We start from the raw sequence: 14,685 nt of genomic DNA on the forward strand, positions 1-14,685 counted from the left end.
ACAAATTAGTTTCCAGGATTTTTGGAGGGGTGTGTATGCTTTGAATCTATGGTTTGCATGCATCCTCTTTTACCAGAGAGTGGCAACAAGCAAGGTGATGTTATTTTCCTTACAGAAATGACAGTTCACAAGCGCCTGTATGTACTATGCAGAAATACTTGCTTTAAATGCTGCCAAGCAAAACTGTCCAAAGACAATCAAAAACTTCAAGTGCCAGCATGCCTGTTTTCTGGACGCATACCCTTGCCCCCCAGGGAGATAGTTTAAGGAAGTGAATGAGGCTAAAGGATCAAGGACACAGATGGGGGAAAGATATGGCATGGCAGGTGAATGCAACACCCTACAATGCATGAAGAACTTCAGCCAGCTCTTTTCCAGACTTGGAGAGAAGTCGAAAGTGGGGACATAGGTTTGTGGAAGAAGAATGAAAAATGACAGGCATGGCCAAAGGCTTGGACTGACATATCCCTACCATTCCTATTTATATAATGTTCTGAGAGTGAATCAGCTGCTAATAATTATTTTTATCAATAACCTACCTTATAAAACAATTAATTGTAAATATATATATGTATATTACCAAAACCCCAATACAGGCATTTTTGCGGTCTTGTATGAATTATGAAATAGCTCGGCTTATTATGAACCAAAACTACTTCCTGTTATTGAATAGACAGATCCCTTTTAGTTCAGTGTACCAATGAAACAAAAGAAGTCCCTACATCAAATAAACAAGCACCTTTTGCCTTTAAGCCCTAAAGATAAAAAAAAAAAATAGCCTACTAATCAATCATGTAAAGTTAATCTACCAATTAATCTAACAATTGAAATAATTATTTCTTGTAGCTCTGTTTGTAGGCTACAGTCCAGCGAGAGTTGGAAATGCTTAAGCCCATTGAAATCAGTGGTCATAAACTCAAATAAGTCTGCAGCCCATTATGTCCATAATGTACTGTATTTCTTTTGAGGGTGAGGAATCGAATTTCTCAAGAGACTCATCACTGAAAGAATCCCTCAATTGTATTGTAGCTTGATATATTATGATCCTTATGGGCACCACTGCTCATATTGTCCATAGCTTTCTTATAAAAAACCTAAACATTAAGAAGAACTTCCTGACAGTGAGAGCTGTTCGACAGTGGAATTTGCTGCCAAGGAGTCTCCTTCTTTTGAGGTCTTTAAGCGGAGGCTTGACAGCCATCTGTCAAGAATGCTTTGATGGTGTTTCCTGCTTGGCAGGGGGTTGGACTGGATGGCCCTTGTGGTCTCTTCCAACTCTATGATTCTATGATTCTAAAATAATGTGATGGGCTATCAGTCTGATTCTGTAGTCCACTCACTTCTTATTAGGCCTATCATGGATGCCACATTTCATACCAATGAAAGACTTTCATAAGAACAGCTCTGCTCTGGAAAAAGGAAAGAGAACATCTACAGCACTCATTCCTCCCCCTAAACTCTTATCACCTAACAGTTTTCAGAAAACGCATCAGTAACTTTTTTTTCCACCATAACACGTGAACTATATGATCTTAAATAAACTTGCATTTGTAAATATTTTCTGAAATTTGCTACACATGGGTTGACTAATTAAGGAAAAAAATTCAAAAGAAGCATAGAGTTTCCACAGGTAACATTTTCCAAAGCAGTAGCCATGCTAGTGTCTTGCAACAAATAAAGAGAGTCTTGTGGCACCTTACAGATTTAGTCTTGTGACTAACAAATTTATTATAGCATAGTTTTTTGTGGAATACAATCCACTTCAAATATATGAATTGTTATCCTGAGTTGCAGACATAGATAAAAAGGATATTAATCTACATATTGGGGAATGCTAAATTGTGAGGTCAGAGGGAAAGGAAATGCAGAAAAACACAGGTGGTGATAATTACACTTCAAACATTATTAATGGTATTTTTTTATGAATACTGGGATATAAATATTTTTTATAAATTAATAAATAGTGGTCATTTACAAAAAAAACATGTTTATGTATGTAACACAGAAATCCTGGTATTGGTAAATGAATTAATGCATTTAATGCAATTTAATGTAATGGATAAAAATCCACTTTGTTGATTCAACACATACGTAATAGCATTGAACCATTTAATGAATTGTAATTCAGTAGTTGCAAACTACATTCTCCCTTTGAAGCTTCTCTGTTTCAGTATGACCATCTTAGTCAGATACAGAATGCCCTGGGGATTTGAAACATTCTTCCACTCGTTTTTTAATCCTGCCATTTCTGATGTCAAATATTTGTTTATTTTTTGCATAGAAATTATCCTGTTTGTCCTGTGCAGAATACAAAAGGGCACTGTAGGTGGATGATGGCATAAGCAACAAAAGGCAAGATATATGGGCAAAGGCAACGAACCCTGTGGAAGACCCAAATGCCAACCTGGTGACAACACTATTACAGGATCTAATAATGTCATGCACCATACCAGGGGTTCAGAAAACAGAAAACTGAAAGATGGAATGCATCCCACGTAACACTTCAAGCATATGATTATCATGGCATGAAAGCTTACACTATAATAAATTTATTCAACTTTCAAGTGTGACAAGACTCTCCCTTTGTTCTCCCGGCAAAAATCTGAAGCTTATACATATTTTGATTGATACATGTTTTCCACTCTACTTGAGCTTTATTCATCACTAATGAATATGAGACCCTTTCTAGTCAGTCAAGTGCTATGATTTTCAGTGGGCTTGATTCCCAAGTTCATTCCACAACTTAGAAGAAATCAATGTGCACAACTATATAATTATAGTAAACTAAAAAACAAACTCATTCATGTTTTCATCCCAACTTGAAAATACTATCAAGGGACTTACTTGCTTGCCTATAAAGGCTTATAATTACTTCTCTGGATTTGTATCATTCTGAAATTACTGTATTTACTGTACTTTATACAAACAGAATAGATCACTTTTTAAATTGCTTTTGAAGAATGGGCGGGAGTAGAGTTAATATCCATAGACAGTCTAGTATGCTAATGATTATTCTGCAACACAGTTGTGCACATATGTGATATCCGCGAAGAGCAGGTGCTGTTTCTATCATCAAGTCCTACTGATATGAAAACATGCCTCAAAAAAAAGCCCTTGAACTAGATATTATGGGAACATGGTGTGCAAAGATAAACAAAATTCCTTTTGTGTGAGAAAGCATTAACAGTTCCCTGGATATTATTCATTAAAGACAAAAATATACTTACAAAAATGAGGGGTTTTGAAAAAAAGCACCATATTGCTAGAGTATATATTAATACTTTCCCTAGCTTTTTATTTATTTATTGAGCAAGCCTATCCTAGCAATGCAGCCTCAAATTAATATGCCTCAGATTCTCAGGTTTTATTTTATTTCTCTCTCAACAGCTGTCTATTCATTTACAAAAGTAGATAAGAATCCTAACTAGTAACACAAGAAGAAATTGCTGCATGCAATGAAATGAACCTTACTTGACAAAGATTCTCTTTAGTAATGCTACCATTATGTGCTGTTTTTGCAAACATACACTTGCTCTCAAGTTTCTGCTAATCTGTGAGGCACTTCAGCAATATTCAGAAGCACTTCAGCAAGTTACTCTTTTTAATATCCGGATTCTTCATAAATGTTTGAAATCTGTGTAACAAGAATATGCTTTAATCTACACTGTAATTTTACAACTATTTTGTGGCTTTTGTAGCAGGAGAATGGATTTTATTCATGCTTGAACTATCCAACTGTAGTGGATAAGAATGCTCTCTTTTTATTTCTTTTTAGTGAAAAGTACAGTTATGCCTGTAAAACCACTTTCTTAATCTGAAAAAAAACACATTTTCATTAAATATACCTTGATAAGGAGCACTAAATCCACGATATCGGTGGTTGCTGTCTGTTACAAAATGAAGTCTTAGCCAGTTTTTGTTGCTGATAATTGGAGGTGGGATATTCATTCCAGATAACCTAAGAGAAAATAAAAATAAGACAAAAACATTTGATGGGTCAGAAACTTCAGTCATTCACCAAGACTATCACACTGTTCTAAAGGTTTTAAACTCCCTACTTGTGAACATTTAAAAAATGCATATTTGTTAATTGCATTCATTTAGTGTTATTTATAAATCCACTTTTCGTCATGCAGATCACAGGGAAAGCTACAACTAATATATATACATTTTAACACCACCTACAATAGCCATATAAAACAATTCGTAGTTCTGCTGCTTAGAAACTCTTATAGTGAGTGACTTAGTCAAATAAATAAATGAATAAATCATATGCAAGAATAATAACACAGACACACAACAGCAGCTTAACCTCCTACAAATGTCTGGATAAAATTATGTGCTTTTAATTGGTGCCAGCGTTTGAGTAAGTTCAGTGCTACACTAATCTCTGAGTATGGGACATTGAAGAGACAAGGTGCCACAATATGCACTTTTGTCAATGCAGTCACAAGAAGGGGTCTCCTCCACTGATCTTACTCATGGGCAGATTTGTAGGGGAAAAGCTGTCCCTTCAGACATCTTGGCCCCAAACTTTTAAGGCCTTTCTATTGTTATAAAGCTGAATTTGAGCTAATTGAAACTCGGGGTTGTCTAATGCTTGATCCAAATTGGCAGTCACATTGCCCATAATAAAAATGCACAGCATATCCGGATATACTTTACATAGCATATTTAAAACATATGCAAAATATTGTTATGCAAATGCTATAGAAAAGGAACATAAAGAACATACGGAGCAAAGGAGTCGCTGTTGTCTATGGATACCAAGTGGAAAAATCTTATAACACACCTCTGAAGTAAATTTTCACTGTTCCTAAATTACCCATGAGCCAAATTAATTTGGATAGCGTTTAATATTTATTTTATTTTTTAAAGCTTAGATGCTTAGAAATTCCTCATTTCATCTATTCTAGTCTAGCTTCAGTTCTGCAAAAAGCAGAGATGCTGCAAAGTGGTAGATGTCACCTTACTTAAAATGAATAAAGAGCAACGTCCCAATATTGTGATTGTATTGTTTCATCAGTAGCCTGGAACAGTTGCCATTAAATTCTGTTCATTCAGCTGTGAAACCTGACATATGTGGGTGGTTCTGATTTATGAAGGACTAACTTTTGCCTTTAAAGAGAAGCTACACCCAGAACAAGGTTAAGGCTCATAAGCTTCTACCATCCTGCCTTTTAGTTGTGGAAACAGCACCTCTTGGTGGTCAATTTATTAGTTCCAAGAAGCAGACAAGAAAAAATATTACTTTAAGGGGAATGGAACATGGGGAATCATGTAAACCTATGTCAGAGGCAGAAAGTGATGGTGGAAGAGCAAAAGGGTAATGGATTTGAGCATGACCTCTCATACTAATCGCTAAATATTGTTTATTCATGTTCCTATTGTAATGATACTTCACAGAGACACTTGAATAAAATTAAAATTGTACAGCATTTTCCATTATTCAATTAATAAATGCATAAGGCCAAGAAAACAAATACTTAATCGAAACTTAAGACCAGGCAGCGGCAAACTCTGGCCCTCCAGATGTTTGGGACTACAATTCCCATAATCCCTGACCACTGGTCCTGTTAGCTAGGGATGATGGGAGTTGTAGTCCCAAACATCTGGAGGGCCGGAGTTTGCCTATCCCTGCTTAAGACCTTTATGTCCAGAAAGATGCATTAGGATACAATCCTATATGCATTTACTTGGGAATAAGCCCCATTGAACTTCATAGCACCAATTTTTTTATTTAGCAAAAGGCTATCATTTGTTCAAAAAACAAAATACTGGGAACATGATGAAAACAAAACAGAACATTTCACCTCCCATATTGCTGCAGTACTAATAACAAGTAACACATTGCAAAAGAAGTGAAATGCTACATTTAATTATTTTACTTGATACTGTAACCGAAGGTTAGCGACCCTCTGTTCTTTGACTCCCCTTCCCCTGACTTTCATCTGAAGAGCGCCGGCAGTCAACTGTATTGTATTCAGCCCACTCCTTTTTATTAGACAGAACTGCAGCTTGGAATGCAGCTAAGGATCTGGTTTGTCAACAGAAAGACCAGAATGTCAACAGAAAGGCTAAGTCCCTTTGTCCAGCAATGACATTGCTAAGAATTTCTGTCTTGTGCAACTGCATAGGCTACACTGCAGCATTATTCCTCCAGCTCACTGTCAATACAGACACCAGTGCTCCTCCAAGAGTATCTCTCTGAACCACCCTACCCTAACTGTAGAAGAAAAGCTATTTGTTCTATATATAACACTTTTTGTTATATATGGTGAGAGGGAGCTCCTAATATCCAAGCAGAAGGCAGGTGTTCTTTGTACACCAATCTCTTCCAACAATTCATGGAAATGTTGTTGTTGTTCAGTCGTTCAGTCGTGTCCGACTTTTCGTGACCCCATGGACCAGAGCACGCCAGGCATGCCTATCTTTCACTGCCTCCCGCAGTTTGGCCAAACTCATGCTAGTCGCTTCGAGAACACTGTCCAACCATCTCACCATGGAAATGCAAGTCCTTAATAAGTTGCCTCACCAAATCCAACATCCCATTGAACTCAGTGAGGCTTACTGCCCAGCAGATGAGGTTTGCTTGAAATTCAGTGACATTCTTCAGCTCAAAACAACAGATACATAAAAGATTTAAGCCACAAATTCTCATGCTGAAGTTTGAGGTGCCTATTCCCCATCAAAAGATGCAGTGTAAAGATTAAATTACAAATGTATTTTTCAGAAAACATCTTTAGCACTTAAATGATGGCTTCCTGCTAATACAAATGGAGAAAAAGAAGCAGCTTCATTTTTTTACACTGCTAATATCTAGTTAAGTCTGCCAATCAAGGCAGTTATTCATTATCACTTTTTAGACATGACAGCTTTGGGCTAAGGTGAATATTGTTCTAATTAAGCACATGCTGATATCTGCAATTTTCTAATTAAAATCAATGTGTGTGTGTGTGTGTTTTAAATCTGACTATGATTTCTGTGGGATTATTTTACTGTAAGTAGTTCTGCAAACCGACAGGATTTGCAATGGCTACTGGTGTGAAATCTTTGCTTATTCTAATCATATAGCTACCCTTTCTCCCCATGTCAATTCCTCTTCCACACAAATTATAAAGCTGTTCGCTATTATCATAATGCAGAGGCAGTCCGTTCTTAGCTGCATGACAAGTGCTCTTTGAAGCATGGCAATGGTTTACATTCCGGATTCTTAAATAAAATAATAAAAAAGTTTATTTATAAATCATGTACAACACCAAGGCAGATTCCACGTTATGAGTGAACATGTTTGCCTTACAGTGCCAATCCTGGGGTAAAGAGATTTGGTGAGGATAATCAATGGATAGGAGTGACTGCAGGGGCATACCTAGGATTTGACCATGTTGGATGCTCCCAGGCATGCAGGCCCAGGGATACACAAAAGCCACCCCTCTCCACTCTGGCTTGGAGTGGCTAGGAGCCAACAAGCCAGCCACAGTGGGTGTATACAACCCAGAGGGAGTGAGCTGTGCATTTTGACTAGATAAACTGGTAAACTATTCAGAGAGAGACGTATCTAAGGAAGATGAGTTCACCAATCTGAAAAATCCAGGAAGCACAACTCATACAGTGCACTTCATTGAGCTGGTCTCTCTGGTCTGCTTCCAATTTGCATTTTTGTCACTAGGTTATTGCATTATCGAGGAACGGTTATCTGTTATCAGTGCCGGATTTACGTATAAGCTAAACAAGCTATAGCTTAGGGCCGCACTCTCTTGGGGGGGTCCCCAAAAAAATTTAAAGGGGGAAAAACATGGATGTACATTTCCAAAATATAAGATAAAAAACAAATAAAATAAAACCTACATAAAGCAACAGTGTTTTGTGTTGTGTAGGCTCCTATGATGTAAGTAATGGACCCTGGCTGCTAGCTTGCTCCTCATAAATTACCATATAGCATATGTTCAACACAAAAAAACAGCAACAATTTGCTGTTGACAAAGGACAGCTGGACATATAAAGGGCCCCATTACCTTCAGTAGCTTAGGGTCTCATCAAATCTAAATCTGGCCCTTTCTGTGATGTAGCACTAACAGCTGATGTAGCACCAAAGACAAAACTTTCATACTACTTTATATCAGTAGCTCAGAAATAAATGCCCCTGACCATCGGGGTCTCACCCAACTTTGTGATTCTATGATTTCAGCACACATGTTATGCTGCACGGCTATAATATTGTTGTCATATGCAGTTCTGCAGAATGGAGGCTCAGATACTTGGGAATTAGCCCTACAGTGGGTTCGAACCCACGACTGAGTCTCATGCTTTGCATGTTGAGGTCCCCAAGACACCCCAAAAAATTCACACACTAGACATAATTTTTGTTTGGGTTTTTGGCAATAATTTAGGCCACAACTTTATTAAAATACAAATTATGTGAGTGGCTGCATAGGCATTGGTTCAGAGCTGACTTTCGGCCAGCATCGGGAGAATGCCACCTGGGGAGATTTAAGGAGGCTGGGAGCAGAGCCCTCCCTCTCCCTGGCGGTCCCAGGGGTTCGGACAAAAGCAATATCGAGCCCCTGGATTCCTTTAATGGAATTCCCTGCACCATCATTCTGGAAGGGGGACCCCACCCTTCCAGTAACCACAATAACCAATGCCTAACCGCCAACCTTACAAGTTGTGACTAGTTGCTACTGTAGTAGGCAAAAACCAAATGGCAACAGCCAAATGGACAAAATTCCTACTGGGCCCCTGTCCCAAAAGCAGACGACCCCATGACAGGCAGTTGCAAGGTCAAATACAGAGGCCTAAAATAGAGGGAGGGAGGGTGGGTGATCCGAAGCACACAGCCAAGAGGAGGATCTCCCTGCATGCAGGGCAATATAAAGGACGCTGGGCTGTCCATCACAACATGGCTACATTCAATTCTCCTCAGCAGCTCGCAGGGACCTATAAGAGCTGTGGCCAGCTAACCAAACCCACCCAGCTACCAAGGAGGTGTCTTGCCAGCCCCCACCGCAATGCGTGCTCTCCCAAGTGAGAACCCGATCTACCAACTGAAATGTATCTAACAGTATTGGAGAATGAAGAGTTCATAACTGAAGGGAGGGATAACCTGCCTTTCAGAAGCAGCCTAGGAAGAAGAATTCCTTGTTGCTTATGCTATTGATGATATGGCTAACTGTAGTTAGACCATGCTCTAGGCCTCTTTTGTCTTTTGTGTTAAAAGAATCAGATAAGTTCAATTAGTAAGTAGCAGTGCCAGTTCTTACTTGAAGCCTGAGGACACCTCTGACTCTCTACTACAGAGAGGTGATACATGATCATGTTGCCTACAGTGCTCCGCTGGTAAATGACCAAACCATTTGTGGCTTCCCAGCCAAGAAGTAAGTAAAGTTGCAAGCTATATGTCATATTACTTATTTCCAGCAGGCATTTTAAGGTTGAATTCCATTTTATGATCTTTTTTGTTTTATTGTTCATTTTCTGCGGCTTGTTTTTATGTACACTGCTTAGAGATGTGAATAATTAAGATGTCTATAAATGCCTTAAATAAGTATGTAAGTCACTCACATTGCAGAGTAAGGATGTATTTTGTGTAATGTCAGGGAGAGAAGAAGAAGAAGAAGAAGAAGAAGAAGAAGAAGAAGAAGAAGAAGAAGAAGAGGAGTTTGGATTTGATATCCCACTTTTCACTACCTGAAGGAGTCTCAAAACAGCTAACATTCTCCTTTCCCTTCCTCCCCCACAACAAACACTCTGTGAGGTGAGTGGGGCTGAGAGACTTCAAAGAAGTGTGATAGCCCAAGGTCACCCAGCAGCTGCATGTGGAGGAGCGGAGATGCGAACCCGGTTCACCAGATTACGAGTCTACCGCTCTTAACCACTACACCACACTGGCTCTCAGTTCTCATCAGAGTGTTATGGTCTGCAAGACAAGATGTGAATTGTATGCAAGATATTAAACAAATGCATTCAGAAGGACATTTTTTAGTCCTCTGTGACTACCTCAGCTACCAATATTTCTTTATTTAAAGCAGCAACAACATTCTGTATCTGATCCAAACCCTAAACTGTATTTTATATAATTGACTTTTTATTTCTATTCTTTGTATATCGTACTGTTGTTTTATTGCTATGGCCGATGGCTGACGCAAATAAAGATTCATTAAATTCTGTATCTGATGGTTAAACTGCCTTTATTTTTTAAAAGAAGTTTTTGGAGTCCTGTGTATGTCATAGCAAAGGCCCCAAATCCTACCATGTACATAAAAACATTGATAACCCCAGACAAATGTTGTGAAAGCACCAACATACGCTGGCAACTGTAAACAGCTATTTAAATATTGTTATGGGCTGTGAGTGGCGAGTCTGAATGATCTGCCTTGGGGATTCTCTCAACTAATCTAATAGTAAAATATCCAGGATTGTTTGTTTGTTTGTTTTAAAACCATTTCTATACTGCTTAAGATTTCAAAAGTCTCTAGCAGGGTCAGGAAAGAGATATTCTCTCAGAGCAGTGTTAACTGCTGGTTATCAACTCAACTGTTATATTTATGGTAAGACAAAGAAAGTGAGGGCATTATTCATTCTATTGTCCTCTGCTTGGCCAGGATAAGGGGTCAAACTAGCTTGCAATTTGGGGGCAGTCATACAACTGGAGTAGAAAAAGAGACTGAGAGGTTTGCCTTGTTTTAAGTGCAGAATCCAAAGTTGCGGCTCCATCACCCTTCAGATTTAGGTTGGTGCAGGTGGTTCCCCTGCACAGGTTGCCAAGACGACAGGGCACACAATTATAATAACAATTGGTGGTGGTGGTGATGCAGCCTATATTTATACTGGTACCTACTCAATATTGTGGGGCCGCATCAAATTTTGTCCTTGCTCAGGCTGCCATATTGCCAAAGTCCAAATCTGTACACCCATGGCAATAAATTTAAGGTAGGAGCAGGATCTGCTGGAGTCTTAGCACCAGAACCCATTCACCCACCTACATTTATTGCCTTTTATCACATAAAATGGAACAAGTCTCCAGTGAGCCTCATTCCAAGGGAGCCCAAGCAATACGATGGACAATATTCACTGGTAGATTACAGTGCAATCCTCTACAGGTCTACTCAGAAGTCAGTCCTATTGAGTTCAGTGGGGCTTGCTCCCAAGTAAGAGTGTTGATGATTACAACCCTAACATTGTTATTGCCAGCAACAATTTCAAGGCAGTGCATTCACATCTACTGCCAAACTTCCACACACACACCCCACCACTTCATATAGCCTATGCCTGCATGTTCAGTCTGTACATTTTTATTATGGGAACCTACAGCACAGCCGACTGGACAGACAGATATAGAGTGAAGAAAATGGTTCAGACATTGGGTAAGTTTAAAACCTGGTCAAGTATGCAGTGTGCAGAACAGCGTTCAAAACATATTTGTATTCTGTGCTGCGCAGCCAGTTACCTACTGAAATAAATTATGTATGGTTGGTGATCTGATTTATCAGCCTGCCAGTATAGTTCAGAAGCAATATACCAGAAAAAAACTGCCACTGTTTTAAATAGGAAAACAGCATTAAAGAATAAACTTCCTCTTCTAATAACTGCAGAACACCACACACAAATGCTGGAGTCAGTCCGTCTTGGGCACACATATAAAAAAAAGTCCTGCGTGCCGTCTCTACGCAGTTATTATTCTGAGCACATTCTCTGCTCTACTTCCTGGAGCTCAGGCTTCACTTTCATGTCATAAGCATGTGTCTAATAGAGATCAATCTTAGGATGAGTTAATCTCTCTAGAGAAAGTTTTATTTAAATTAAATCAGCATTGAATAGCTTAGATTAAATCCAAAACATCTGATCTGCAAATTAATCTATTTAAATGCACTCTGGGGATCAAAAATAGGCTGGATGCTTTGTTTGTGTTTCACTCGTATCTGTCTCTGCTGTAATCTTGGAGTGAACATATATCTGCTTTTAGTTAACTAAATTATCCAATCCACTCAAAAGTTTCATTTGTTGCGGCGAAGTTGAGAGAGCTTTTTATTCAATTATACAACCATCGGAAGGAGAGAAGAAATGATATGCCTCTCTCCCAGTAGGTTATTTGCTGACCTTAAATGCCTTAATTCTAAAGAAAATATATTTTAGCACATCTGTTGTCTAGAATTGCAGTGGAAATAGCACAGCTGTGGCACAGGGCCCATTTTTGATGTTCTCTTTCAAATCATATAGGTCAGGCATAGGCAACCTTCGGCTCTCCAGATGTTTCGGACTACAATTCCCATCATCCCTGACCATTGGTCCTGTTAGCTAGGGATCATGGGAGTTGTAGGCCAAAACATCTGGAGAGCCGAAGGTTGCCTATGCCTGATATAGGTCTTCCCTTGATCAAACCAGTTTGTTTTTATGGTTAGTGCCTGGGCATATGACCAAGGTCAGGTCACAATGCACCCAGATCTCAGTATACTTCACAATGGCAATGTTCAGACATAGCATATTGATGCTTATTAAGCCAATGTAGGAATAAGCATTGTGCTCACACATCCCCATGCCACCCTTTCCAGCCTCCCTTCTCCAGTATTGCAACAGAAGACTTCCTGGCTGAATTGATAATAATTTCTCATTCCATCCAGAGCAGGAAATTCCAGTCCCACAGATCTGAATGAATCAAACTCTGAAGTCACAGGATCCGTAACTGCTATGGACATGAGAAGGAACTGTGATTTAACCCAGGATTTCTTGAATTGTGGCATGGAAAGGATGGTGTGAGGATTGTGAATCTCTCAGCCTAATAAACCAAGACATGTTATCCCAGGTTGTATGTTGTTCTTCCTATGTGACAAGCTTTCTCATCCATAACCATGCAAATTTAAACAAAATTAAAAAATTCCTTGCAGTAGCCCCTTAGAGACCAACTAAGTTTGTTATTGGTATGAGCTTTCGTGTGCATGGACACTTCTTCAGATAGACAAGGATGACAAAATAAAGCCAACCAGGTGCTTTTTTTTTTTTTTAAGGCCTGAAATAGATTGTATGAAAACACTGGTTTTCATTTGTGCTACTTTCAGGAGTTGTTCCCCCATAAAATACCCATATGTTGTAGAAGGTTATGACAAAACAAAACAAAGAAGGTTATGAGGCATGGCATAAAGGTGCAGTTCATGCAGATTGTGATTCCCTGTGAGATCAGAGAGCACCTGGCTCCCATAACTGTGCATTGTAGGGAAGATCAGTAGCGGTGGGCAAGTTTGTTTTATCTTTTCATGATGCAGAGGACCAGCTGACAAGCTTCCAAGGAACCCTAACAGCCCATAAAGCACAATTTGAAACCTACACCTTTCTAATAGGAGCGAAGAACACAAAGGTTTTAAGCATAGTAATGTATTAGAACAATCTGCTATCTAAAATAAAATAAAATAAAAAATTGTTATTTATACTCCACCCATCTGGCTGGGTTTCCCCAGCCACTCTGGGTGGCTCCCAACAAAATATGAAACAGAATAAAACTTCAAACATTAAAAACTTCCCTATACAGGGCTGCCTTCAGGTGTCTTCTAAAAGTCAGGTAGTTGTTTATTTCCTTGACATCTGGTGGGAGGGCGTTCCACAGGGTGGGCGCCACTACCGAGAACACCCTCTGCCTGGTTCCCTGCAACCTCACTTCTCGCAGTGAGGGAACGGCCAGAAGGCCCTCGGCACTGGACTTCAATGTCCATCTTACTGTAATGTTAATATTGAAATGGAAAGGAGACTTTTTTATGGAAGGTGTTGAGTCAACTCACTTCCTTTGCAAGTTTGCCATAGGAAGAGCCCAAACAACTTCTGGTATTTATTAAGATTTCAAAGTTTCTCTGTTTTAACAACATGATACGATTCTCTAAGTTAGAGTTATAAGAGAGAAATGCATATTTTCAAACTTTATAGTCATTTAAAAGCCCCCCCCTCTAATCTGAGCCTCAGATATGTAGCAGGGTTGGAATAAAAAAGGAAAGACAAATAAATAATGCAGCTTTTCCAGTGCTGTGTAACGAAGATTTGTGGTTTGGGGTGATTTTAACAAGGAGGAGAAACAATATAAAATAATAGAAAGGAGCCATTAAAAAACAAAGCAAAATGCATTCCTATCAAGGTTACACAAACAATGAGCATGGTGTAAAAGAAAAAGGGAAAGTTTCCATTATAAGAAACAAACTTATGCTTATGCTCTTGGAATCAGATAGGTCAGCGCAGTGCCAAAATTTAATTCATGTAGACTGCACTCACTCTGAGCTACTTTGAATGATTTTGCTAAGCTGTAAATGTAGCAAAACTGCATCTACCTACTCACTGAACATGCCTATAACACATCCAGGAAAACTACCAACCCTTGGGTGCACATTATCTTTGCATAAGGCCTATAAAGATATAATCTAATACATCACACAATCAAACCATGAACAATATGTGGGATATCAATTGTGTGGTTCAAGACCACACATTTGTTTCCTGAAAAGGTTTATGAATTGTATGATGCATCAGATGGATTTTAGGGATCAATATTGTAATGGTATCAAAGCAATATATATACTAAACAGAAAGCAAAAAAAAATCATTATAAATGCTAATATCACCCAGGAATGTGAAATTAATAAAGGGATGAGGCAGGGATGCCCGCTCTCTCTGCTGATTTTCATTCTAACAATGGAAATTCTAAACAACCAA

At 38.8% G+C, this 14,685-nt stretch overlaps 1 protein-coding gene across 4 annotated transcripts in view; it reads right to left on the reverse strand.

Annotated features, from left to right (window-relative positions):
• The window catches only part of CSMD3 (CUB and Sushi multiple domains 3), a 567,871-nt gene that overhangs the window by 327,463 nt on the left and 225,723 nt on the right, over positions 1–14,685 (reverse strand). For all 4 annotated transcript variants that reach the window (XM_033155765.1, XM_033155768.1, XM_033155767.1 and 1 more), the window contains exon 6: positions 3,846–3,958. In XM_033155765.1, the coding sequence (XP_033011656.1) occupies positions 3,846–3,958 (113 nt within the window). The remainder of the gene's footprint in view (positions 1–3,845; positions 3,959–14,685) is intronic.

The sequence above is a fragment of the Lacerta agilis genome, chromosome 7, assembly GCF_009819535.1.
Source record: "Lacerta agilis isolate rLacAgi1 chromosome 7, rLacAgi1.pri, whole genome shotgun sequence".
Taxonomy (NCBI): Eukaryota; Metazoa; Chordata; class Lepidosauria; order Squamata; family Lacertidae; genus Lacerta; species Lacerta agilis.